Here is a 27,067-nt window from a genome sequence, read left to right as displayed (position 1 = left end):
CGAGAAGCCCCAAAACAGAATTGTCAATGTCATTGTTTCAGAATGACAATGCTTCCGTGTACAAAGCAGGCTGCATGAGGATGTGAAATGGAGTGGAAGTTCTGAAGTGGCCTGCTGTAGAGCTCTGACTTCAACCGTACTGAAGACCTTTGGGATCTATCAGAATTCTGATTCCACCACCAAAAAATGTCTATTACCTATTGTTTAAAAATTGTATACCACAAATTCTATTAAAATACAGTTCAAACAGGAATTAATTTAGAAGGAAAACTTTTGCAGACGTTTGACCTTGATATGTGCTTGACCTTGGTTGGATGAATTTTAACTCAATAATCCTACAAATTATGTAGGATTTTTATCTGTCATTCAACCTTAAACTGAAAGGAATTGATCGTTAGATGCCAGAAAATCATCAGCTGCTGAACATGATTGATTACTGTGTACCATCTCTGTATGACAAACTGAAAGAAGAAGACTACTTCAAATGTTTAACCTCTTCACTAATTTAATGTTTGTGACCTTGACCCTGTGTGAATCTAATCTGCTGGTTACAGTGATAACTCCATAACGAGACTTTGAGACTGATTAACAGATGGGCAACAGGAAAAAATAATTCCTCCACTGCTTTATATAAGAGGCAATAAAATTAAATTAAAATTGAAATACAATTTACAATATAGTAAAATCATATAGGATAGAAAAAAAAGTTCCAGCTAATAACTTGATTAAGAACGCCGCTTTTGTGGTTATAATTCATTCCAACAGCCGTACACACACACACAGCATGACCTCAGAAGTTCCAAGCCCTCGTCCCTCAGCAATTCAAAACAGCTGGACTTTGTTGCTGAACCAGTGCCCAGCCCTCTGGGAGGTCCCCTGGCAGCTGCCTTGTGGCAGATCATGCCTCTGCAAGCTGGCACTACACATGTGCCAGAAGGACAAAGCTTAGCCAAGCCTGCAGAGTCATTCCTTCCCAAAAGTCTTCACTTCATCTTCTCTGTTTGACTTACCACCTCCCTTATTGCCTACTTTTCTAGAAGCCCTGATCTGGGATGTACCTGTTCCCGTTAATGGGTTTATCAGGCCCAGAGTATTACAGTTTCCCTTATAAGCTTCTTTACACTGAGATTGCTTACAGGAAGTAGGGCTTCCTTGGAAATGACACACCTTGTCTATGTTGAGTGTACTATTCTCCATGAATATGTAATTTTGGGGAGTTTTTAATGAATTGGAATGGTGTTGGTTGATGATCACAACAAGATGTAACTTACATGCATTTCGGCTTCCAATATGATCACTTGATCAAATAATAGTTTTTGCTTTTTTCCAGGCTATATCAACAGAAAAACTTATTTAGAATATATGAGCACAGAATACAGAACAAACATTATCAAGTAATAACAGTTTACAAATGATGCATGTTTTTTCCTTCTTAGTCTTTACTACTTAGCATTTTACCAGAACGTACACCCACCAGAAATCTATCCATTCCTTAGTAAGAATAATATAGGAAGAAAAGACAGTTTGGTATTAATGTGTTTGTTCTACTATGTTGTGCTTTCAGGGGAGTAATAACTGTTTAGCAGAACCTCCATGAAACTGTTTGAATTGTTGACATGGTAAATTATACTATAAAGATGTGGTTATTTGGAATTTGAAAACAATGTGATAAATTATATCCAAGACAGGGGTTCTTGTGGTTTTTTAGAAGCATGACACTCTTCATGACACGCATTCTCATCTCCAAGAGTAGAGACTTTGCTGAAGGTAAGGAACCAGAACTGATAAGTGGTAGTTCAGTGGTTAAGACTTTGGCCTTCTGATAGTAAGGATCTAGGGTTTTAATCCCAAACACCACTGCTGGGCCCTTAACTGTTCAGTTGTAAGTCAAATGTTAATCGGTAGCTTAGTGTTTGAAACATTGGTCTTCTGATTAAGAAAGTTGTTAGTTTTATCTTTGATAAATAAAATCATCATGGTGACAAAGGCATCACACCTCAACCTCATTGAGTTTTTCATCCTTACTTACTATGAATATGTTGCTGTTTCTGTGTAAAATTGTGACTCATATGAAAGCAGACAGACATAAATACCAAGAAATTTGACAGTCAGATTAACATTTTAGAAGTTCAAACGAGGCAGTGTGATGATTCAGAAGCAGGACTTAGCATGCCATCTTATCGATGAGAGGGTTTAGCCCACTCGTGGCGGCACCTGGATCGATGCGGAAAAAGCGTCAGGTGGCTGCGAAAAATAATTAAATGTTGCTCAGGAAAAAGGAAGATAACAGTGGGACAAAATGGAATGTCCTTTAAAGGGCTGTGATCAAAGTTTTGCTCAGATGGGATTTGCATTTGGAGCAGCAGCAGCAACACTTTAAAAAAAAAAAAAATGAAACAGCATTTTAAATGAGCTGCTGGGAAAAAATGCTCTTCTAATGGTGTGTGTTTCTAGCAAAAATAACATACCAATAAATCTATAGTTATTGCATCAGCAAAAACATCGCTGTATACATGAAACAAACATACACTACAACTGTGATCATGAAACTCGTATATGCTTGCTGAACATCCTAATCCAAATCTAGTCTCATGTTTGCTGTTATAATAACCTCCACTCTTCTGGGAAAGCTTTCCAGTAGAGTTTGGAGTATGGCTGTGGAGATTTGTACTAATTTTCGTTGACCGAAGATGCCGTCTCAGTGTGGACGGAAAGCCAAAATGATGAGAGAAATCTCAGGTACTTATAGATAGAAAGAGTTGAGGTCAGATCCTTCACTCCAACCCATGCAAAGCATATCTTCATGTTCTGTAGCCTACTTAGTTGCAATGGGGAAATTGTCATATACTGTACATTTGAAGAAGTAGATGCCGTACTCGCAAACATCCAAAACCATATAAGGACGTACCAGTGCCAATTGGATCCCACTACATGTGTGGAGTTTTGACATTGGACCTCCTGGAGTGTCTAAAGGCTCTGGCATGGAGAAGCTGATGCTGGATCTGTTATGATCACAAATGTTAAGCTCAGTAGCTCCTAGTTTTATAACCATAATGACTGTATAAGGCTGTAGAAAGAACATTACTTATAATCTTATACTCCAGTACTCATGTTAGTTCTCACTCTCCAGTGTTCTGTATTGTTGAAAGATTTATGATCAAACTCTTGATGTCACCCAAATGAGGATGGGTTCCCCTTTTGAGTCTGGTTCCTCTCAAGGTTTCTTCCTCATAACATCTAGGGGAGTTTTTCCTTGCCACAGTCGCCACGGCTGCTCATCAGGGATAAATACACACCGTTCACCTTGACTGTTGATTTCTGTAAAGCTGCTTTAAGACAATGTCTGTTGTGAAAAGCGCTATACAAATAAACTTGACATGACTTGACTGTACAGTAATCTCTTTCCACATTGTGGTTCAGCTTTCATGGTCTCACTGTAACGCACATTTTTACATGGAACATATCAAAAAATTTTTCCGCTGTATCGCAGGAATTTTGTGGTATATTGGTAGTATTGTTAAGAGTTAATTTTATTATTTTTGCGAGTATTTCTAGTATTTCCTAGAGTAAAAAATAAAGCTTTCAGAAGAGCTGTAAAGCTCTTCTTGTGTATGCAGTAAATTAATTTCCTCCTTATCACCTTCATCATTATTAGTACTGCACACTTAATTCATCATCTTCTTTTCAAGTTGTATCTTCACTCGTAAGTACCCATATAGAATTTTATGTGAAATTATGGAGGTTTAAGAATATTGAAAGTGTTTAAGATCAGAGGAAAGGTTTATGAGTGTTAGGACGGTTTATAAAAGCCTGAAGATATACATGTATTCTGTATACTGTACTGTATGCATATTAGGTTGTTGCTGCGTGGGATCCCTTGGTGAGGGATTACTGTAATTGCGCCACATATGGCTGGAAAAGGCGTGTTTAGTTTACTTTATTTACACAAATTATACTATAGCACTTGAAACTTAATTATATGCAGTATATTTAGTTTGTTTTTTATCTTAAAATTGTGATTACTTAAACAAATAAAAGCTCACAGTTATGATTTGCCTGAAGGAAACAGAAACACCTTCAAACATACTGCCAAGCTGCAACCCTGTGTAATTCTCCTGAGAGTTTCTGACCAGAAAAAACTGTCAAGTCTTAAGTGTTATTAATGACGTGTGCCTACAAAAATGAATAACAGAGATGTGGAAGACACACAAACAACAACAATATTACAATTAGGATCAAGGACTGGAGAAGATTTGGGTTGATCTCTTATGAGCAGTAAGATGAGTAAAAAAAAAAAGTGTATGCACATCGTTTGTAATTATGAGAAGACTGAACGAATGCTGTTTTAATAGATTGCAATATTCCCCAAATTCTTATGATAATAAATAAATATTTGTATATCCTGACTGGTTTCAGCCTGGGCCATTTGTGAGAATATCAAAGCGTGTTCATCATAGACTTGATTCATGACACTTGATTTTCAGAGCTCTTACCAAGCACCTAGTACACAAGCCTGTTTTGAAGGATATCCTATTAACAATTGGGCTTTAATTTTTTTTTTTTATTATTTTTTTAAATTGCATACCAGATGATTGATGCTGCTTTCATCTGAACACTAATTGTACATCATCTAAATAGTAGCGCTCAGCTCAGTCTATGTGTATGGAATTGCTCCCCCACAGAAATAGAGTGACTAAATCAGCTCAAACCATGGGGAAACTTAATGACTTTCTATACTGCTAATCTTACCTGTTTGAGTAAGAAAGATGACATTTCTTAAACTATTAAAAATAGTTTTTTCTCCATGTTCCTTACACCACTGATTCGAGATCAAACTGGTCATAAACACAATACAATTAGCAGTGAGATACTTCTGCTAATTGGCCAAGAAAATTAATTTAGAATGAAATAGAACTTTTCAAAGAATTCGAAGTAGGGAGTAGTAGCTCAGTGGTTAAGGTGCTTGGTTACTGATCGGAAGGGTCCTCTTGGGCCCTTGTGCAAGGCCCTTAACCCTCTGTGCTCCAGGGGCTCCATGTCATGGCTGACCCTGTGCTCTGCTTCAGAGCAAGCTGGGATATGCGAAGAAAGAATTTCACTATGCTGTAATGTATATGTGGCTATTCTATTGTATGCGTCTATAAAAATTGCATAATAACAGTAGAGTATATATATACATTAGAATTTCTGTGCTGGAAAGAAGTACAAAATGTGCAAATGTATAATCAATCCATGAAAAGTTGTGCTTTACACCATATAAATGCATGATGCGGTGGTGAACAACCACCCGGCATGAAGCATTAAAACGTTGTAATGCATACCCAGTCATGGATTATCCTGTTTAATCCATTGTCACTTGTCAGCACTGACAAAATAAAGCAGTCATGGATCATTTTAGTGCAAAACGGACTGAATAGAAAAAAAAAAATATTTAATTAGTTATGCAGTAGTTATGACCATAGTCATTGGATCTACAATTCTGGCTGGTCTAAAACATAAGCAGAGATAAATAAGTGCGATGAGTAGTCAATAGTGCTGCTATTGATTATTTTAGTAATCGAGAAATAGGATAAGAAGTACTTTTTTTTTAAACAGCAACACTGAATAAGTGAGAGAAAATAAGACGGGTCTCTTAAAATGAACGAGTAACTTGTTTCGCTTTGAGAAAAAGGTACATTTTTATTGCTGAAATTGCAAAAAAAATATCGGTGGAAACTAAACCCATTTAGTGCATTTAATTACCATATTACATCAAAATGCAAATGAGGGAGTTCACAAACGTCCCTCCGCAGTGGCCACGTGGAGTAGGTTATTAAAAATTATTCATTTAATGAAACTCAATTATTCTTGCTCATGTATTTATTTATTAAATATCGCACAGTATCGTGTTGTGCTTTTCTTGCCTCCAGAAAAGCTGCTTGAAATTTTCCACGAAATAAATCCATGTATTTATCGCCAGCTGTAAAAAAACGGGCTCCACTCCCTACTCTACTGTTTAGGTACTTTTTGAAACCATGATATATAAACAAAAATATAAAAAGTCAGTTTCAAATTACTTTAAAAACAGTAACTGCACTGTATAGTGTCTTTTTCATGTTTTAGTTAAAAATTTCCTTTGGTCTGAATCTTCTTCTTGTCCCTCGCTGTTTTCTTCCAGTTCTTCCTGTATGTAGTTAAATGGACTAAACACAACGATTAACTTTTGTATTCAAATTACTCGAGTTACTGGAGGAATCGTTTTAGCCCTAGTGATGAGATTACATTTATGACTGTGAAACGATGGGAAAGTACAAGCAAGAGATTTCTTGCTTGCACAGGAAAACTTCATTACACTGCTCAATGTAAAATAACCTCCAGTCCAAGCTCAAGCCTTTGTGCACTGTTTTTTAACATTTAATGTTATTTTATATTGTCCAATCATTCTTACTTCAGAGAGTAGAGAGAGTAGAAAGCTATGCCCAATATGCATAAAAGACCTGTTATAATACAGAAAAAGATAAATGCTTTCAAGGAAAGCTAGCCTAATCAATCAGCTTGACCATGATGACAATAATGGGGCACTCAAATACAATTAAAAAGCACTCTTGGGCAAAACCTCAAAACGGATATGAATAAATATGAAATGATAAATATATTATGAAGTAATAAATATGTACAGTGGCGAGTTGTCAGGGCCACCAAAGACTTCTCTGCTGGTCTAAACTCGATCAGAATCACTAAATTACATTTTAATATATTTTTTGTCCATGAACATATTAAATATATTAAATTATTTCCAATAGTCTATTCATTTCATAGCATTTCTTTTGTGTGTGCTGCAGTGGCCGGCGGTCAGGGCCAGCAAAGCCTTCTCTGCTGGCCTAAACACTATCAGAGGCACTGGCCGACATTTACAACCTAAATTCTAATATTTGTTCCATGAAATTGTATAAATTTATTCCCAACAGTTTATTCTCTTCATTTCGTAGTGTTTCTCTTGGCTGCACTGCTTCCAGTATGTTGTGGATGTAAGATTTGTTGTCCAATCCGATTTCAGCCTCCATGTCAATCTAATCTGCTCAGGGCCTTCGAAATCCATTGTTGCATCCTCTGATTGGTTGGTCAGATAGAAACTGTTACAGCCAAGTTTGACTGGCAAAAGAAGTGTGTAGCACTGCACACATTAATACATCTAAGTTAGACTTTTTTTTTTGCATACGGAGGACGAGAAATTGATTTGGTCTCGGACATACTTAAAAATCCATTTTCAAGAAAAGCTAGACATTGTAAGGAGGTTGGCCAACCCCGAAGCTAGCTAGCTTGTCTCAGCCCAGGAAAGGGTTTGTTCACCACTTTCAGACCAGTGAATACGAGCGGTACCACTGGGTTACAGCCTCTGAGGAGCAGTGCAAATTATGAGTATGCATAACTAGGTAATAGGTTGTATTTTATTTACATTTTTAATGTTTTTGTGATGTTATTAGACAAATATTGATTCTGAACTGCTCCAGATGATGTGGGTGCACAGTTGGGGTTGTAGTGTAGAGTTTTGGAGTCTTAACTGGGTTTCTTGCTTTAGTAAAATGGTATTCACCCTCCATATGCAAAATGCCTCTCTCTCTCTCTCTCTCTCTCTCTCTCTCTCTCTCGCTCTCTCTCTGTAATACCACGCGATGTTACATTGTGTTTTTGTATAGTATTGATAGTTTACGTGTACGTGATAGTGGTGGTATTAATTGTTCAATTAAGTCAGGTAAGTCCCCAGTGGCCCAGGTACCAAATGCATGGGCCTGCACAGTAAAAAAATAAATAAAAATAAATGATGTCTGGGTGTTACTTCCTTCCAGCTCAAATTAAAATGAGCAAATAGTGACACAGGAGTGCGTTTGTTTTTTCATGCCCAATTCCTGACCAGTGATTTGTTACGACCATTAAAAGACTCATATTTAATACTTATGTATTATTTTTATTCATAATACACCTTACTCATAATACCTTATTTTGGAAAATATATTCATAATTTTTCATTGTGTTTATTATATATACATGATCATGTATATACTACCGTATTTTTCGGACTATAAGCCGCTACTTTTTTCCCACGCTTTGAACCCCGCGGCTTAAACAATGAAGTGGCTAATTTATGGATTTTTCCTGGGTTTTTACCGGTTTCACAAACTTCAAGCAAAAAACTGAGCCCCATAACATTAGACCAATGAAATTGCCGAACGGGTTCAGGTGAACCAGTGAAACTCTTCATATCAAATCGGATCATAAATATAATATATATATATATATATATATATATATATATATATATATATATATATATATATATATACAGATGTTGGTGTTCTGCAGGTGGATGAGGTATACAGATGTATATATATATATATATATATATATATATATATATATATATATATATATATATATATATATATATATATATATATATATATATAATGACCAGTAGAATACTGTATACTACTGGTCATTTGTACCAATAAATACAACCAGGATAGAGAGAGAAGGATTTCTAAACCAGGGAGGGATCCAAATTATTTGTTTAATTCTTGAAAATTTCCTGACCAGTTTGTTTTCGAAACCATTAAATGCGAAATAGTTGGACCAATTTATTTTCTTCTTGACTCATTCATCAGCTATTGTTTTCATATGAATGAGATAAAAAAAAAAAAAAGGTGGTCTGGGTGGAGTCAAGCACACAGACGTGATTGTATGGCTATAAACAAGATTCTAAACATTAAAGAATTGATTAAAATGCGACTTGATTAGCTTTTTATGTGTACAACACATTATATTCCATTGACTTATAGTCTTTGATTGGAAACAATTCCAAAACTTTTGCTTCTACACTAAAGCCTCGAGTTCCAACTGCCATATAATTTATTACAGAAGATTAACAATGATTACAGACGATAACAAAAATAAATAAAAAAAAATAGAGAGAGATAGAGAGACAGAGAGAAGAAGGAAGAGGTATAGTATGGTTGTGACCATGATTAAAAGGCATAAAAAAATGTCCTTGATTGATGCAGGAAAAAAAGAGGGAGCCCTTGGACTCGACTGAAATTACAGAAAATCCAAGATCCAGTATTTTATAGAAAAGTTATTCACATAAATAACATTAAAAAACAGAACAAAGAATGGGATTGGATACATTTCTTCCTTTTTATTTTTCTGGAAAATAAATAAATAAATAAATGTATAGACAATTAAAAAAATAAATAAATAATTTCAACTGAATTAAAATATATAGCTTTTTCAATTATGGATATAATGTCAATTATTATACAATAAATTAAGTTAATATGTATGTGTTTCTATTTAATGAGTTAAAATAAAAAACGTATTAAAATGACCCATTTACTATTGAACTTTTTTTTGAACACTCAACAAAATATTTCGAGTGTTGGCACATTTAACATTTATAATTATTTGGTTTGTAGGCATATTTAGTCAGTGCTCTGCCTCAAAATGAGTGAAGACAAGAGGATCAGAAGCTAGGGTGAGTAGCCAAAATTTTATGAGATTTGGGAAAACAGCCCAGGATGATGAAGACTAAACAAGACAACAAAACAACCAAGCAAAAAGGAATATACTGATCTGCATGACTCCCATAACACGCTAAACCCGTGCCACTCGGAACATGACTCTTAAAGTATTCTCAACAACCTTCAGGCATTTGCCAATCGATTCAAGGCCTTCGCTCTCTACGCACTCTTTTAGCAAAAGAGGATCAATAGCTGACTTCTTCTGTCCTAATGTCAGAGCTAATGTCTCTTAGGCGAGTCAGTCGAAATATTCATTACACATCCCCCTTCATCACCATCATTTCGTTGTGAGCGCTCAAAAAGACCCCTTGTGCTGGCCAGACCTGCTCTGCTGACCACTGGACATTCTCCAGGCTGGTTAAGGGACATACTTTAGTGCAGTCTGGCAGTTAATCTATTCCCCAAACAGATCTGACCTCCATCTTTAAGTCAATCCTGCTATTCCATCCTCCCCCTTGACATTCATAGCCTCACACAGGGCACAAATGACACAAATGAGAACCCCGCTGATGAGAAACGTACTACGGGGTTGAACGTAATAATTCTGTCACTGTCCCAGGTGCTAAGCGAAAGTGCTTAGATGAGAAGCCAGGCAGCAGGAATGAGATTTGATTCCACAGGGTTTTTATTGGGGCCTCCTCATCCGGTGACACTTTAATGCGCCTCGCCAATTGATATGAAATTGTTCCGTTTTTAATAAAAGCCTTTCAGCAGCCCTAACTCTGGCTATTTTCGAGGGGAAAAGGCACAAGGCATGAGACAGAATGCTAAAACTGCTGTGGCAAAGTAAGCACTTAGCAGTCATAAATGGAGTACTGAAACTCTGCCCTTTGAAAGATGCGTTACCTGTAGAACAATTCTCATATAAAGGTTGAACTAGGATTTCCTGTATAAACCTCAAAACAGAAAAAGAAAAGCGATGAGGAATCTTCATCATTCTGTGGAACCCATTGTTCGAGATCCACTGAGAACCATCACAACGGAGATGGAGTTTGCAAACAGACCTACCGTATGTGCAGACCTAAAATATGTGCCCTAATGCATAATAATCAACACTCCTCAACCTGCACTTTCCTTGCTGTAGAGCAGAAAGCAAGCTTCTACGAGATATAATATCCTTCCACGGAAATTACTTATGCAACAGGCAAACGCGCAGGTCATTTGTGCTTTTATCTCTCTGACGGCGAAGAGAACCTGCTCTGCATATTAGCTCCGCTGACTGAACAAACCAATTTTCCACTTCTCTCAGAGGCTCGACACAAACCATGTTTTTTGCCCTTTAAACATATTTTCGGCATAGCGTTAATCAGATGGCTGCGACGAAACGCGTCATTTCAGGTCCAAGCTGTTGTCCTTACCGCTTCAATTTTGCCTTCCTATCGAGTCCATATCTGTTACCGCTGAGCTAAAAATCCGAGATGGGATGCAGAAACAGCAATATTTATCATTATGATGTAGGAAAACTATGCACAGCATGCATTTAGAGATGCTTAGTTAGCTGTGCATTTGCAAAAGAAAATGGCTCAATGCTTTGTATACAAAAAAAACTCCCATGAACTTTTTTTTTTTCAATTTCCTTCAACACACTGCTGTGCTGTCTTTGAAAAAGACAATTTGTCCTGGTAAAGTTCTCCGACATTTCCCTAGCTCTTTCCTAAAAATATAAACCTGTGTACTAGCTCACACCTCACTACAATCCTTGTAAAAAAAAATGATATGGAAGAAAAGAAAACTAAATTGAAATTGTAAAATAAGGACATATATCTAATATATTATATAGACAAAAAGAAATTTGGGACACCTGACTTTTGCAGTCATATGTGCTTTAAAGTTAGACGTACACAAGGGTATAGTATTGTATTGTTTTTGGATGCAGCAGCATTAAATTTCCCCTTCACTTCAACTAAGAGACCCAAATCTGTTCCAGCATGACAATGCCCCTGTGCACAAAGCCAGCGACATGAAGATATTCTTTACATGGGTTGGAGTGGAAGATCTTAAGTGGCCTGTTATGAAGTTCTTTCAATTGAATACCTTTGGGATTAATTGACTGCACCCCAGGCATCATTACCTCACCTCCATCAGTACCTGACTTTACTATAGTAATTGTGGATGAACAAACACAAATCCCCACAAGAAATCTAGAATCTAGTAGAATGACTATCTAGAAGAGTGAAAGTTATAATAACAGCATTTCATAAGACATTATTTTGAAATGTTCATTACAAAATAAGAAACTCCGAATGTGGGCCTTTTTTACCACCATTTTCTTCCCAATTTTTTTCTTGTTCGTTTGCACATGGGGGTTGAAAGCTTAAATGTGCTTCCTCTGAGACACCAATTCTTTGTCATGCACATATTAACATTATTATTCTTCTTCACTGTTTTTTTTTTTTCATCATCCATTGCTTTAATCCTACATCAATTTGAAAGCAAATATGCAACAAATTGAAATCTGTAATCAGTTTGGTTTTGCTTAAGGAAAAATGTTTTTAAACATGTTAGTCTAGACACAACTGTCAAGCTCCAGACAAAAAAATAGGACATCCTCATTAAAGCTGAAATGGTTTGCTTTAAAAGCTCCTGAGTGGCATGCTCCCACTTCCCTGTCAATCATAGCAACACTGGTCAGTTGTTTGCGCATGTAAGTTCGTGTATGCGGAAGGGGGAGGATGGCACGTTTTTTCAGTGTGACACAGCAGGGCTAGCAATCTGATAAAGTTGGCCGGATTCATGAGTCTCAGAGAAAGCCTTATTTCTTCTGGATCATTTGGGGGGTTGGTAGCGCAGTTGTTAAGGCGCTGGGATACTGATGGTTTAAGCCCCGGCATTGCAAAGCTTTAACACTTCCACACAGCAAAGCACTTAACCCTCTGTGCTCCAGGAGTGCTGTATCATGGCTGACCCTCAGCTCTGATATGCAAAAAAAGAATTTCACTGTGCTGTAAGAATAAAGGCTATTCTTAAAAAAAATTATAAATAAAGAAGGGAGAGTTAACTGGTGGGTGGGAATTGATTGGGACTAAATTTGGAAATAAATCTGGAAAATTCCTTTAAAAAATGTAAAAAAAAAATGGTTGTGTTATAAAAAAAAAAGGTCACATCCCAATATTAGACTTATTGGAGAGCCACTATCAATCTTTACATTTTAATTTACATTTTTATTACTATAAAATTCAAAGAGATTAGATGTTCTCTAATTTCATGGGAAGACAAAGATAATAATGATATTTTACTGATTTATTCTTGTTATAGATTGTACATTATTTATTTTTTTATTCGTCACATATGCAGTTATAATTTTGTAATCATTTAATAGATTAATAATTGCAATTATTTAATCATATATACCATAGAAATGATAATTTCTCATTTACACAGTATATAACTTGCAGTAAATTAAAAACCTGGCCTACTCCTTCTTAGACTGTGCAAATAAATAACTAAAAACAATGTAAAAAAAGTAATAATAAAAAAATGAATTAAAAAAGTGAGAATGAGAAAGTCATCCAGGTTCTCTGCTAGCTCAATTTATTGCTCTGAGATTTAGCTAGAATGCTAACACTATCAAGTTAATGATTTTTTTTTTGCCAGGCTAGAAAACAAAATACACAGATTGAACAATAAAATACGAGTACATGGATTAACGCAGATTGAGCACCAAACATGCGTTTATTGGTGACTGGACAGGAGAGTTTTAGTCTTAACGCTGTATTATAGCTAGCTGACTCGGTCAGGCCTTGGGGATGCTTGGAGCTCTTATTCTTTTTTACTGTTCACTCGTTGACTTGAAATGACATGAAATTGATGCTTCGTGCAGCAGCATTTTTCCACAAGAAACTGGTGCACTTATATTCTCAAATGTTACATTCAGAAGCTTTTAATTTTTTTATGAGATTAAATAAAACACTTCTTTCCAAATTATTAGTTTTCTTTCTTGGGTTTTATTCAACTTCGAATTGCAGTTTTTCCCGACAGCCAGAAGTAGATGAATATTTGATAGAATTTATATATTTATTATATAATTATAGTCAAATCATTTGGCATTTATTGCAGACTATGATATGACACAGCATATACAAAGTGCCACTGTTCATCCTCAAACCTGCATTTAATGGTAGCAAACAAAGCATACAAGTTTCCCTTTACTTGAACTAGGAAACTCAAACCTATTCCAGGATTAACCCGAGTTTCTAGTGGAAACTTTTGAGTGGCCTGCTATAGAGCTCTGACCTCAACTCTCTTCAACACCTTTTGGATGAACTAAAACACTGACTGCACCCCAGGCCTGCTCATCTTAAATCATTACCTGCTTTTACCAAAACCCATTGAGCTGAATGAGCAAAAATCTCTACAAGCACAATCCTTGTGGAACATCTTCCCAGAAGAGCAAATGGAGACTGGATGTAGAATAGGAGGAGAATAATGGGGGAAATAATGTAGATGCTAAACAGAAATCTCAAAATAAAACAGGCATTAGACAAGTTTTTGCACAAACTATTATTCATTTAGTCAACAATCTCAGAGATATGATCACTTCTGCAAACATACATCACTCAGGCTAAGTGGTGTTTTGTTCGTAAACAAATCGGGATTTTAAACAAACCTTTTAAACAAAGGAATCTTTTTTGTTCATGCTTTATTTCATATTTGTATTCACTGAAGTCCGTGTTAAAAATGTGACGCCTTTGGGAGCTGTATTGGAGCTGTGATTGGCTGAAACTACTGATAAAAATGCTTACTGATCATGACTTGCTGATAAATCTAAATGAAATGTTACTGATTCTGTAAAAACAGCAAGAACTAGTTGTGTGAACAATTTAAACAAACTAGTACTTGCTGGTTGTGAATAAAGGAAACAAATGAGTAATTCATTCATTAGAAACTGGTTCTTTCCCAGATCACAAAATTAGAGGCACACAATTGTATAGGGTGTTTTTGGATGCACTAGCATTACATTTTCCCTTCACCTGAACTAGGAGACCCAAATCTGTTCCAGCATGACAATGCCCCTGTGCACAATGCCAGCTCTATGAAGATATGCTTTACATAGGTTGGAGTGGAAGATCTTAAGTGGCCTGTTATAGAGCTCTTTCTTCAACCCTGTTGAACATCTTTGGGATGAATTGGAACAATGCCTGCATCCCAGGCCTCCTCACCTCACCTTCATCAGTACCTGACTTTAATGTGAGTCTCACTGGTCCAACATGAGGAAAAACGGTTGAAGCCATGCTATGAGTAGCAAGAAGCACGGAGCGTAATTGGAAGCTTTGCATATGTAATGATCTGTGACGACTTTACATAATAAACATAATGTCAATTGACTGTTGATCCAAGTGTGAGCTGTTTTTTCCTTCCAAACTCAAAACAGGAAAATAGTGACTCTGTTATTGTCAATTAAGGAGGAATAAGTTACTAAACAGTATTGGTCTGAAATCACACACTGGTAATTGTCATTCGTAAATGAAAGAAACAGACAAGGTGAATAAACCTATAGGATCCGCTGACTCACTGATGTCATCTCGGCTAATATTTGCATGTGGTTTGTTCAAATCTCCCCTCTTTTAGCAAGAAATTATATATTTTTGGGGCAGTGCTTAAATGTGTGTAGGACAAAGTCAAAAACAAGACTTTGATATTGTGTGTTATGATCTTTATACCAATCTGCTATACAAGAATGTGTAAAAATTACTAATGGCTCTTTGTAGCATTTTTTTTTTCTATTACATTTGTTTTCTCATTCGAGACCACTGTAGCAAAACTACCCTGCACTGATGTAACTTATGGAAATAATCCTTGTTGAACGGTGCTCGGAATCGGGAACATTCGAATTTGAATTTAAAGCCAAATCATTTCGGTAAATGGAATCAAAAGATATGAGTTAATGCAATGGTTTAAAAATACTACTGCTCCTCAAGAGTCTTTTTTAGTTTTATACCAGGTTTCCATCCTATGGATTATAACGTGATTAATAAGCATAAAACTGCTAAATAGGTAACACACAATGGTCTTCTCATTTTAATGCTTCTTTCACTGAAAATTGTGAAGCAATGATTCATTTGTCAATCCTTCTAATAACCACAATCCTGTAAATACTTTATAATAAAAAAATCTAATACAACTTGCATGAAGTTATCGGATGTGACAAGGTGCCCTTTACTTTGTGTTGGAACCCCTTTGGCATCTGATGTCATGAGTAGACTGACTAAATGATGGTGAATTGATGGTCTGGCTGGCAGCAAGGTTCTCTGAATTAAGTGCTCTTTAACATCTCCTTCAAGTTAAAAAAACAAACAACAGAAATGGTGTGTTAAACCTCTGAGTATTATAATATATTGGCCGATTCACAGTTGGTCTTGTGTGAAGTGCTTAATGAATTTCCCACACCAAAGAAGTTGTGTCTACTTTGTTAATTACTGCAAGTCAAACACATAAAGTTCAGACAATGCGTATTGGGAATCAATCGGATCCAAGCAGATTCTTACAAATTTACAACTCTAAGTTTAGAACCTTTTGCACTTGTAATCAGCTTGTTGGTGTAGAACATGTGACACACTGGCTGGCCAAAATAAAAGTTGAACACTAATATTACATTGGGCTGTCGTTTCGATAAGCTTTTGCAAGGCCACAATATTTATTTTAATCCACAGTTGCATTCATTTCTTTCCAAGATCTTGCATTGAAGCTGGAAGAGTCAGAACAGTGCATAAAGTCTTCTTCATCCCATTCCAAAGATTCTAAATGGAGTTATCTGGACCCTGTGGTGGCCAATCCATGTGTGCAAATGATGCCTCATGAAACTCTCTTTCACAATTTGAGCCAGATGAATGCACTGTCATTGTCATCTTGGAATAAGTCTGTGCCATCAGGGAAAAATAAATCCATTGACGGTAAATTTGGTCATTTTTTGGGGCACATAACGTTGCTGAACCTAGACTTGATCAACTAAAAGCAACCCCAGATCAAAACATTTTCCCCACAGACATGTACAGTTGACAATAGACATGATAGGTGCATCACTTCCTCCTCCTCTCCTCTTACCCAGATGTGCCCATCACTCTGGACCAGGGTAAAGTTTGACTTTTTAGACCACATGACCTTTTTCTATTTGTCCTTTTTCTTATGCTTCTTATCAGATTTTTCTTCTTAGCAAACCTTTTCACTAATAGGTGGTTTTCTTAAGGCTACACCCCTGTTTAGTCCAAATACCTTGAGTTCTCTTCACATTGTTACATGGAAATGCTGTTACTTTCACTAGTAAACATAGCTGTGAATTCTACTGTTCCTTTTTTTATTTTCCACAATTTGATTTTTAAATGATCTCCATTCACAATCATACAAGATTTATTTTTGCCCCGAACACATTTCTCCCTCGAAGATGATGCTTCACCACTGTTTTTCCAGGTTTTAATAATGCATTGAACAGTTCTTAACCCATTTTTTTTTTTTTTTTTTTTTTTTTATCTCCTCAGTTGTTTTCTTTGCTTGATGCAGGCAAACTTAGTTTTAATAAAGCATTAGTTTCATTTTTTGAAAAAAGAATTTGTTATTAAAACCATTAAAAGTGTCATATTTTTGCCATTTTGGGTTTAGCCCAATAGTGTAGAGCTTCTATTCAACAACAATATGCATTGGAGTGGAGATTTTCAAAATGTGGCACAAAAAGCAGCCACAATCCATTGTATTGAGGAATACTGGGAGTGAAGCATTCACATGAATTTCCATGCTTTCTGCAGTGGTTTGGTAAACAAAATGCAAATTTCTGGTCTGAGGAACCAAATATAAATAGATTATTCTGAATAAAACGAGAATCCAGAAAATCTTTTTGTGTCCAGTGACACATTTTCATAAACTAGGTATAAACTAGGACTGGGATCCCAGGGGTGCAAGCACCAGGTGTTTATTTTTCAGTGGTTACCAGTGGCTTGTTAGAAATTAGTGGTTATAGTCATGGTGGTTTAAATAAAGCTACTGGATTGAATCCATTTTGGAAAATAGAACTTAAGAATTACTGCATATTTCTGATAAAACATAATTTACTATGTATTTCTAGTTAAAACCAGGGGTAAAACCTGGCCTGGACATTTAGTGCTGTAGCCCCAAAGACATTTCCTATTTTCACTGAATAATTTTCCACTTTGTCACTATGTTCATGAACCTCAGTCGAGGAAAACTGCCGTGTTGTAATTTTGTGTCTTCAGTGAAAAGAGTATTGTATTTTATCTTATTTTTTCTGTGATTTCCAAGGCAGGGTTTACAGGAAAACGTAAGAGAATTTGTGAATTATTGGCTGTCAGGTCTTAATCCTGCCAAGTGTTAGCTCACAAAGTCAGTTAGTCTAATGGATACCTGTGAAATGTTTTGAAATCTCTTACTGGAATGCATGTCAAAAAAGATACATCTTTCTTCCAGCCAGAATCATTACCAATTACAAATAACTGTTAGCTTAGCAACCATGATAATTGCTCAATGCTAAACTAGCCAGCTAATGGCAGGGATGGATCAGCTGCATGATTATTTAGCTTGTGTGGTGTTTCTGTTTAAATGGCAGAATGGTTTCTAAAACAGAATATATAATAGATAAAATCAGTGACCCTTGTAACTGACCACATAAAATCTGATAATCCAAAGAGATTTTCACTGCTGCAGCAGGGCTACAGGCTGAAATATAGCTCATGAATTTGGGCATCCACTACATTATACAGCTTGTATCAGAGCATGTTTAAGACTGATCAGAATGTCTGAGGTTTAGACTCCAGCACTGTTGGACCCCTGAGCAATGTTTTTAAATCTCTCTGGTCCAAAATGTGCTGTATCATGGCTAACCTTGAGCTCTGACCCCAAACCTTGTCTTGAATGCTTTAAAAAACATTCCATGCGCCTTGGCTAATGCTAAAACCTAGCTCTCTAAGCATAGTCATAGAGCAGTTTGGTAATACCCATGCCCAATTACAGTCCTAGCAAGAGAAAGAGAGGGGAAAAAGAAGTGTTTCATAAAGGGCTCTGGATTTTTAGTTTTACATCCCATGCGGCAGCCTTTGTGATGTTCAGTAGAGACTTAAAAATAAAAAATTATAAAAAAAAGGGGAGGAATGAGGTTCGCCACAACTGGAACATTTGTCATTCGTGCAGCATATATCATTTATAAAAAATTGTTAAATATAAATTACATGAGTCTGGGTAAAGCTTAAGCTGCGCGTTCCTTGCAATGAACATGAAAAGGATCCAAGGGAATTTATTCAGCTTTTTTTTTTTTTTTTTTTCAGAAATAAATAACTGATTAGATGGAAAGCTGTGTATAACAATGACAAACATTTCTTACATTTATATGATTAAAAATCACATGATCTCTTTCAAGGCTGGTAGAACTTGCCAACTTGCCCGGTTGCAAAGGTCTCCACTTCAAAACCAAACTCTTCAGCAATGCAGTAATGGAGTTAATATGGCAAACTGATGTGCTTAATTGTGCAAGTCATGAAAACAAAGGGCTTACCATTCGGACTCTCTTCATCTATGGCTACTATGGTGGCTGGTGGACCACTTCTGGAGAGCTTGCACTCTGGTGTGGAAGAGAAACAGATAATACATTTCTTAATACAGCTACTATTTGGCTACTTTTAGCTAGCATTTCAAATTGCTAAAGCAGCATGGCTGTCACATGGACATAGGTTCTATTGGTAGAAGTACTTTTCCTAGAACAGGTAAGACAGGAGATGCACAAGATGAAAAGAAGAAAAATAACAGACTTACCCTCATACTGCCAGTCTGTAAATGGAAATAGGGCCATCACAGGAACAGGGGGAAAGAGAAAGAAAACAGAGTGACCTTTCTCTATTAATCAACAACTTTGATTTATTTATTAAGTCCTGCAATGTTAACAAACTGAGAAATTAGACTCAATGGTATTTGAGGCGTTAAATGAAACATAAACGTGATCTAAAGTGTCCTTGACATACAACTGATTTCATTAACTGATTCCTCGCACACTATCACATCATTCTGCACTCATAACACAGAATGATGTACGAACCAAATCCACATCCGATTCGGAAGTTTTTATTTTATCGTGAGCTTCTTTGCACACAGATTGACCTTTGCAATTACAAGATTTCAGTAAGGGTTAAATACAGGAACTTATAAACAAAAAAATATATAAAAATATAATTCATGTCCTGATGATTGGATGCATGAAATGCCATGGTGTTAAGATTATTATGAATTATTAGAAAAATAATGCACACTCGAGGTGGTAATGCAGCCATGATGTGAAGCGGAGAGGCTGTTCCACCTCCACTGTGCATTCATTTTCTCATAACTCAAAGGCCGTAGTCAATTATTCTGCTTGTACCACAATTACCACACCACAAGACATTGCTCAGATGTTTCAGTTCAAGACATTTGTCAGACATTTTTCTTTAAATTGCTCTTTTGTGTAGAACTAATTTCTTACGCATTCAATCTCAAGCCTGACTTGCTAGTCCCAATGTCATTTTAGAACTAGCAGTGAAGGCTTAAGCCATTAATATACAGCTATTTGAGAGAGAAAGAGAGAGAGATGTAAGAAGATGAAAGAAAAATGAAAAAGCATACAAGAGGGTTAGGGCTATCTATCTATCTATCTATCTATCTATCTATCTATCTATCTATCTATCTATCTATCTATCTATCTATCTATCTATCTATCAATCAATCAGTCAATCAATCAATCATCTAAGGAGGAGATCTCGTGGGTTTGGGTACACCTGAGCTCAATTAGCTGGGGAAAGCGGGGCGAGGACATGAGTGAGTTCATTGAGAGATGCCAAAGGTGTCGGCCATGTTGGGTGGCTTCAGTGGTTGCTGGGAAAAGGAGTGTGCTCGTGTTCGTGTTGTTTATTCTAGCGCCTTGGTCCTGGTGGAATGTTTTTTCTTTTTACTGTATGCTATATCCCCTATTCAATAAAAGCCTACTGGACTTGACCTGACCTGAACCTAAAACTAGTTTCTCACAGTACTGTATCTTTTTGCAATATGGTGTGTTTCAGAATTGCTCACAATAGTCAGTAAACAGGTTATTTTAAGGCACATTACTGGGTAATTACCGATTATAATACTTTGAAAAACAGGTGTAACATGACAGATTCCTTCTGGAAATTGAACGTCTTCAAAACGGAGTTTGGAGAAAAGACTTTGCACACTTTGTTATTCAATTAAACATTGAAAGCATCAGCTGTTGATTCTGATCTTCACTTCTCTGTCAGTCACTTTTTTGCTTTCTCTTATTGTTCACTAGCTGACTCAAAACCAACAGTCACTCATAAGCACCATGCTGTTTGCCGTGTTATGAATTTGTTGTAAATATTGTTTAAAATGAAAAAAAAATAATAATAATTATATATATAAAATGTGGTTTTTCTTTTCATATTTTGGAAAATAAATAAATACATACTAACAAACCCAAATCAGAACATGAAGATCCGGACCTCAAGTATCAAACTGTCAAGAGTATTGACCATAGACTACATTTCTCAACAGCCACTGCCCTTCCATGTCAGGAAAACATATCACTGATCTCACACACACACACACACACACACACACACACACACACACACACACACACACACACACACACACACACACACACACAAGCACCTGTTTCTTGTTTCAATGCAAATGAGTTTTTTGGGGTAATTTTTAATATGTTAAAAAAAAAAATGTAATATGTATTTATTATTCTTTTTTTCTTTTTTTTTTTGATCTATAAGTTACACTACAGATCATCTTTGGACTACCTATTCTAAGCATTCCACCTGTTATCCGGTGTTTTCTTCTCTGGAAGTATCTGCATTGTGTTCTAAGGCTAATAAAGTGTATTGACTTTACTACCGGATTCCGACTCTTGATCCGTGCGGGACAATGGCCTTAAGATTCATATGCTCTTTGAACCTTTTATTTTTATATTATTTTTATATTATTAAATTTGCCATTTTAATAACCTCCACTTTTCAAGTGAAGTTGTTCCACTAGATTTTGGAGTGTTTGTTAAGATTTGTGTTTATTCAGCCAAAAGGGTGTTAGTAAAATCAGGTACTTATGTAGGGTCATTGGACCAATTAATTTAATTCAAGGTGTTCACTAGGGTTGAGGTCAGAGCTCTATAACAGGCCACTCAAGAACATTCACTCCAACCCATGTAAATCATATCTTCATGGAGCTGGTTTTGTGCACAGGTTCAGGTCTCCTAGTTCAAGTGAAGGGAAAATGGCTCTGGGAAACTGATCAGAAGAGCAGGGTTCAGGCCCCGGCATTGTTAAGCTGCCACGCTTGGGGCCCTTAAGCAAGGCCCATAAACCTCTGTGCTCCAGGGGAGCTTGTATCATGGCTGACCCTGCACTCTGATACCCAGCTACCTAACATCACTGAGATATGTGAAGAAAGAATTTCACTATGCTGTAAAGTACCTGTGACACATATAAAGCACATTTCCTTACTTCCTAAATGCTACAATATCTAAAAACATACTATACAATTGTCTGCCTCTAACATTGTGGTAACAGTTTGGAGAAGAACTACATATAAATGGAACACTCAGGTGTCCCAATACTTTTACCATATAATGCAGCTCAACATTCAGAACTGTTTTCCGTATGCAAAAGAAATCATATTGTTAAGGTTTTTTACTTGAGGCTGATTCCTTCCATTAAAGAGCACGTTCAGACGAGTCTCTGATGGCTTTTGATCCAACACGGGTCGTCAGGTTGTACACAAACATGTTTAATCCGTGCAAGCTCAAGTGCTTAAAGCACAGGGGGGACGTGCTGCATACTAACATGGTCTGAAATTCCGTTGAGTATTTCTATGATTTTCTTATGCATTCCATCTCAAGTCTTCGTTCTTGATTCCAAAAACAGAATTAGTCCTATTAGAACTTGTAATGGCGGATCAAGCCAATGATATGGAATGGGGGATTTGGAGAGACAGAAAGAGAGGGAGATTGCAAGCGAGGAAAGACATGTATGTTCTGTAAAATAAATCAAGGATCAATATTTATTTATGCATTGCATTTCTGCAATAATAAAAATGCATCAAGTTGTTGATTCCATTGTTTATATTAGTTATGTTTATTTGACTAAATGACAGGAGGTGGAGCTCGAGGTAGCAGAGCTGAAGATGCTGAGGTTTTTGTTGGGAGTGACGACGATGGACAGGATAAGAAACAAGTTTATTAGAGGGACAGAGCATGTAGGACATTTTGGGGACAAAGTGAGGGAGGTGAGATTGAGATGGTTTGGACATGTGCAGAGGAGGAACATGGGCTATATCAGTAGGAGAATGCTGAGGATGGAGCCACCAGGAAGCAGGAAAAGAGGAAGACCAAGGAGGAGGTTTATGGATGTGGTGAGGGAAGACATGCAGGTAGTTGGTTTGAAAGAGACAAATGTAGAGGACAGGGGGGTATGGAGAAGGATGATCCGCTGTGGCAACCCCTAATAAGAGAAGCCAAAAGAAGAAGAAGAATGTTAGATATGTATGCTGTGGTGTAGGCTTACATTTCTGAACTTTCTATAAATATTCCTAAGATTCTACTTTCTTTCAGGTTATTGCTGACATCTTACTTTTTTATGATTTAGTTTGACGAATAGTGGTCTTAGACTTTTCGGACTCCAACATATAGCAGAGAATACACCTATATACTGTAAAGTAGTCAACTGGAACACTAAATGAGCAGTTGGATGGATGGCTGGATGGATAGACAGATTGGTAAACAGATGAGGAAATGAGGCAGCGCAATTGTGCACCATGTCCACCATTTAATGATTTGAGAAAACTGCTCCCCTTTATAAAACAGAGAGAGAGAGAGAGAGAGAGAGAGAGAGAGAGAGAGAGAGATGTATAATTGCATAGAGCTGCATTTGAGAGCATAAAGAAATTTAGTTTCAGGTCACTCTCATCCTCCGCTGCTTCTCTCTCTCTCTCTCTCTACCACTTTTCTTTGGGGTCAACAGGTACGAGACAATCACCGCAGTACTGAAATAAACCATTCTGTTAGGCACGTCAATCCTATGAAGCATAACACAGCTGTTTGTTGTGTCTGCCAGCAGAATCCTCAAACTATTCACATACAAAGCTACTATCTGTTGCCTTCAGTCTGCTGCTCATGAATTAGAGATTAATAATGCGTATCTCAAGTTACAAAGCTTGAATGCAGCAACATGGTAAATTCGAGCGGATCAGGGTTCTTAGCAACCAGGCCATTGTTTGGATGCAGTGTTTTCAGCAACCATATTTACTTAAACAAACTGAAGTGGGCCAAGTTTCAACAGGTGTGCAAATGAGGAGCTGTGTTTTTTTTAGTTTTCGATCACAGATGTCAGCTTAATAAGGTTCTCAACATACTCGATTGTGTCCCAAGACATTCCAGTGCCATTGTTGACCTGCAATTGAATTATTGGTTTTTGTTGTTGTTTTTTCTAACCACCAATCCTACTAGCACATTCGATCAATAACATCCATACAGTAGCTCCTCAAGTCCAAGCGCCTTATTTAGATTTAAGAGAATAGGGCTTTCTACAGAACAACCTTTATCTGGAATCATCCGTGACAACAGGAATTAGTTTGTTTTTTAACTTTACATGTAACTTAAGTACCAAAGGTGTCAAACATAAGACAATGAGTGAGGTGCACCGTCAGACTAAAATACAAGGGCTAATGTGAAACAGGTGCAGAGATCATGTAACATGGTACAGAGTTGACGTGAAGCAAAGTCCCAGAGCAGAAGCCTGAAAAAAGGTGCCGTTCTTGAATAAATAGTTTTCAATTGGTTAAAAAATTGCATATTCATGGCCTGGCTGTTTTTCCATAGCTTGTATATACAGCAACCCTTTTAATAGGAACAGCTGCTAATGTATGCAACTGCCTGATTAGTCGATCAAATAGCAGCACCACTATATATAAAATAATGCAGAATAAACATCAGATGCTTTCTCACGTCGTGAAAGTACCAGACAGAAACTTGGTACACTGGTAACCATAACCATAAATGACTACATTTTTAAAATATTATTTATACACTATTCCATTTAAAGATCTAGCTAGCTAACCAGTATGGCTAATGTAGTAAAGTAATAGGCTACAGACCACAATTTGGGTCCTATAGTGAGTCAACTAGAGTAGAGTGGCAGTTCCATGTGTGGAAGATCAGGGGAAAATAGCTGGATTTGTTCGAGTTGACAAAAAACTATAGCAGCTCAAAACAACCACTTTTTTTTACAACTGTGTTGAAGAGAAAAGCAGCTTAGAATGTTCAGGATATTAAAGCTTCCACTTTTGTCTGCCAAGAACTGGAACATGAGGACAAGGTCCTTGATATGATTCTGATGCTTTATATAAAGGTTACCTGAAGCTCTGTATCCAGGCACTGTTGCTACATGATTACATGATTCAGCAGCTGTTCCTAAAAAATATATATAATTGTAGTGATATTTCATCTATATCTCCTTCTTAAAACGATGACTCACGTTCCTGCTGTGGTGAATATTTTCACCTAGACACTATAGAGGGTTATCTCTGCGAAGAAGTTCTGCAGTGACCAAGTCTTTTCACCACATGCTAAGCTGTTTGGCACTCAGAACAGGATGGGCTTCCTTCCCTTCCTTTGGCTCCTCTCGAGGATTCTTGACGATCATTCCAACCATCTTTCTAATAGAATAAACGTCCGTTAACCAGGAATAGATTTTATGAGTTTAAAGCTTCCGAATGTTTAATGATGCCCCATTACGGGTCCTGATCTTACAGCAGGCGTCAATCAGAACAGATTCAAAGACCTCTTTCAAATTGATGGTTTCTTAGAATAAATTGCCCCAGCTGTGTAGATTCATCTTAGTGAAGATGGATCTATACTATAGACCATAGCACTTTCATGAAAAGAGGTCAAATATCAAAGAGCAAATTTGGTGTGATGTAATAAAGTCAGATATAATTAAGCTTTCTTTAATGGGATGGTAGCGTTTGATGATGTGGATGAATAATAACCAGTGAAAGCGTAATTGGGGCAGGCTCTTGCTCTTACATAATCACAGAGCAGGGAACAAATATCTTTTTCATCCATCTTTTTAATAGATAAAATGCATTGTACGCCATTAAAAGGAAAATAATCAATAATTGGCTGGGGCGACAAAACAAATAATGAATTCTTTTTTAATAACACTATGTCCCATGTGCCTAATCCCCTTATCCCATGCCAGGCAGTAATTTTTTTTATGTTTAAAGTTACATTTGGTTGTTTTTGTTTGGTTTGTTGCTACTTAAAGATTTGTGAATTCAATAGTTCGGTGCTACGAAGTCAAAGAACTACCTGTCAAGTCAAGTAGGTGGATGCCAATATCATGTATCCCCATTACAGAAAGCAAGATGATGCTGGAAATTCTCTCTGAGAGGCTTTTTAACGTGTAAGGTTACCTGGCCCTGAATTTCACGCCCATACTTTAGATGGCATGATACCATCATGAGCATAGCCTGATTTAATACCATTCAAAAAATCCAGCTAGCTAACAATTATAGCTAATATAATTAACCAATAGCCACCACACAAATACCTAGTAGCAAATCAGATTTATAACATGAGGTGCAAAAAAAATCCGCAGTGAATAGCTAGATTGGTTCACACTGATAGAAAGGCTATGGTAGCTGGAATAACCGCTCTTTGCAACCATAGTGATTAGAAAAGCATCACAAAAAGCGAAAGACAATGAACCTTAATGTTATACTTGCAGAAGACCACATCAGGTTCCACTCGTGTCAACCAAGAACAAGAATCTGAGTCTATTGTAGGCACACACTTAACCAAACTGGACAGCTAAAGATTGACTCTAATCTGCTTCCAGTGTTCAACTGTCCATTTTCAGGGTGTCACTGAAATTATAGCTTCAGATTCTTGTTCTTGGCTGACAGGAGTGAAACATAATGTAACTTTTCTTCTGTTGTTATTCCGAGATGCATTTTTTTTGCTCACAAGGGTTGTAAAAAGTGTATAGTTGAGTTACCATGGACCTGCCAGCCTCTGATCTCTATCATCAACAGTTTTCTATCAGCCTTCAGATTCTTCACTATTTATTTTTTTGCACCATCTCGACTGTGTGTAAAAAATCAGAGGAAATCAGCAATTTCTGAAATGCTCCAACCAGCTAATCTGGTGCCAACAACCAAGCCAAGGTTAATATTACTTTTCCATTCCAACAGGAATCTCAGTCAACACTAAAACTGGCCTGCTGATGATTGGAAAAATATCAAATCCAACTTGTTTTCAACAAGGTCAATGTTACCGGGATCACAATTTCTCCTCCTCCTGATGTTCTGTGTAAGAATTTACTGAAGCTTTAGAAACTATAACACTACAAAACACTAAAAAATTCAGCTTATGCTGCTTTCGAAGAATGATCAGGAGCACCCATGACTCTCGTTTAGCTCTGGTATTAGCCTCATTAGCTAACTGATTAGTTGGTCACATGATATACTGCCCTACCTGGCACTCT

At 36.8% G+C, this 27,067-nt stretch overlaps 1 protein-coding gene across 1 annotated transcript in view; it reads right to left on the bottom strand.

The window, feature by feature from the left end:
- pcdh15b (protocadherin-related 15b) overlaps positions 1–27,067 on the bottom strand; it is a 212,322-nt gene that overhangs the window by 148,500 nt on the left and 36,755 nt on the right. The window contains exons 3-4 of the mRNA XM_046853892.1: positions 19,305–19,319; positions 19,048–19,113 (exon numbers count right to left, since the gene is read on the bottom strand). Of these exons, the coding sequence (XP_046709848.1) occupies positions 19,048–19,113; positions 19,305–19,319 (81 nt within the window). The remainder of the gene's footprint in view (positions 1–19,047; positions 19,114–19,304; positions 19,320–27,067) is intronic.

The sequence above is a fragment of the Silurus meridionalis genome, chromosome 7 (genome assembly GCF_014805685.1).
Source record: "Silurus meridionalis isolate SWU-2019-XX chromosome 7, ASM1480568v1, whole genome shotgun sequence".
NCBI classification, from domain to species: domain Eukaryota; kingdom Metazoa; phylum Chordata; class Actinopteri; order Siluriformes; family Siluridae; genus Silurus; species Silurus meridionalis.
This window is presented reverse-complemented; position numbering and strand designations above follow the sequence as displayed.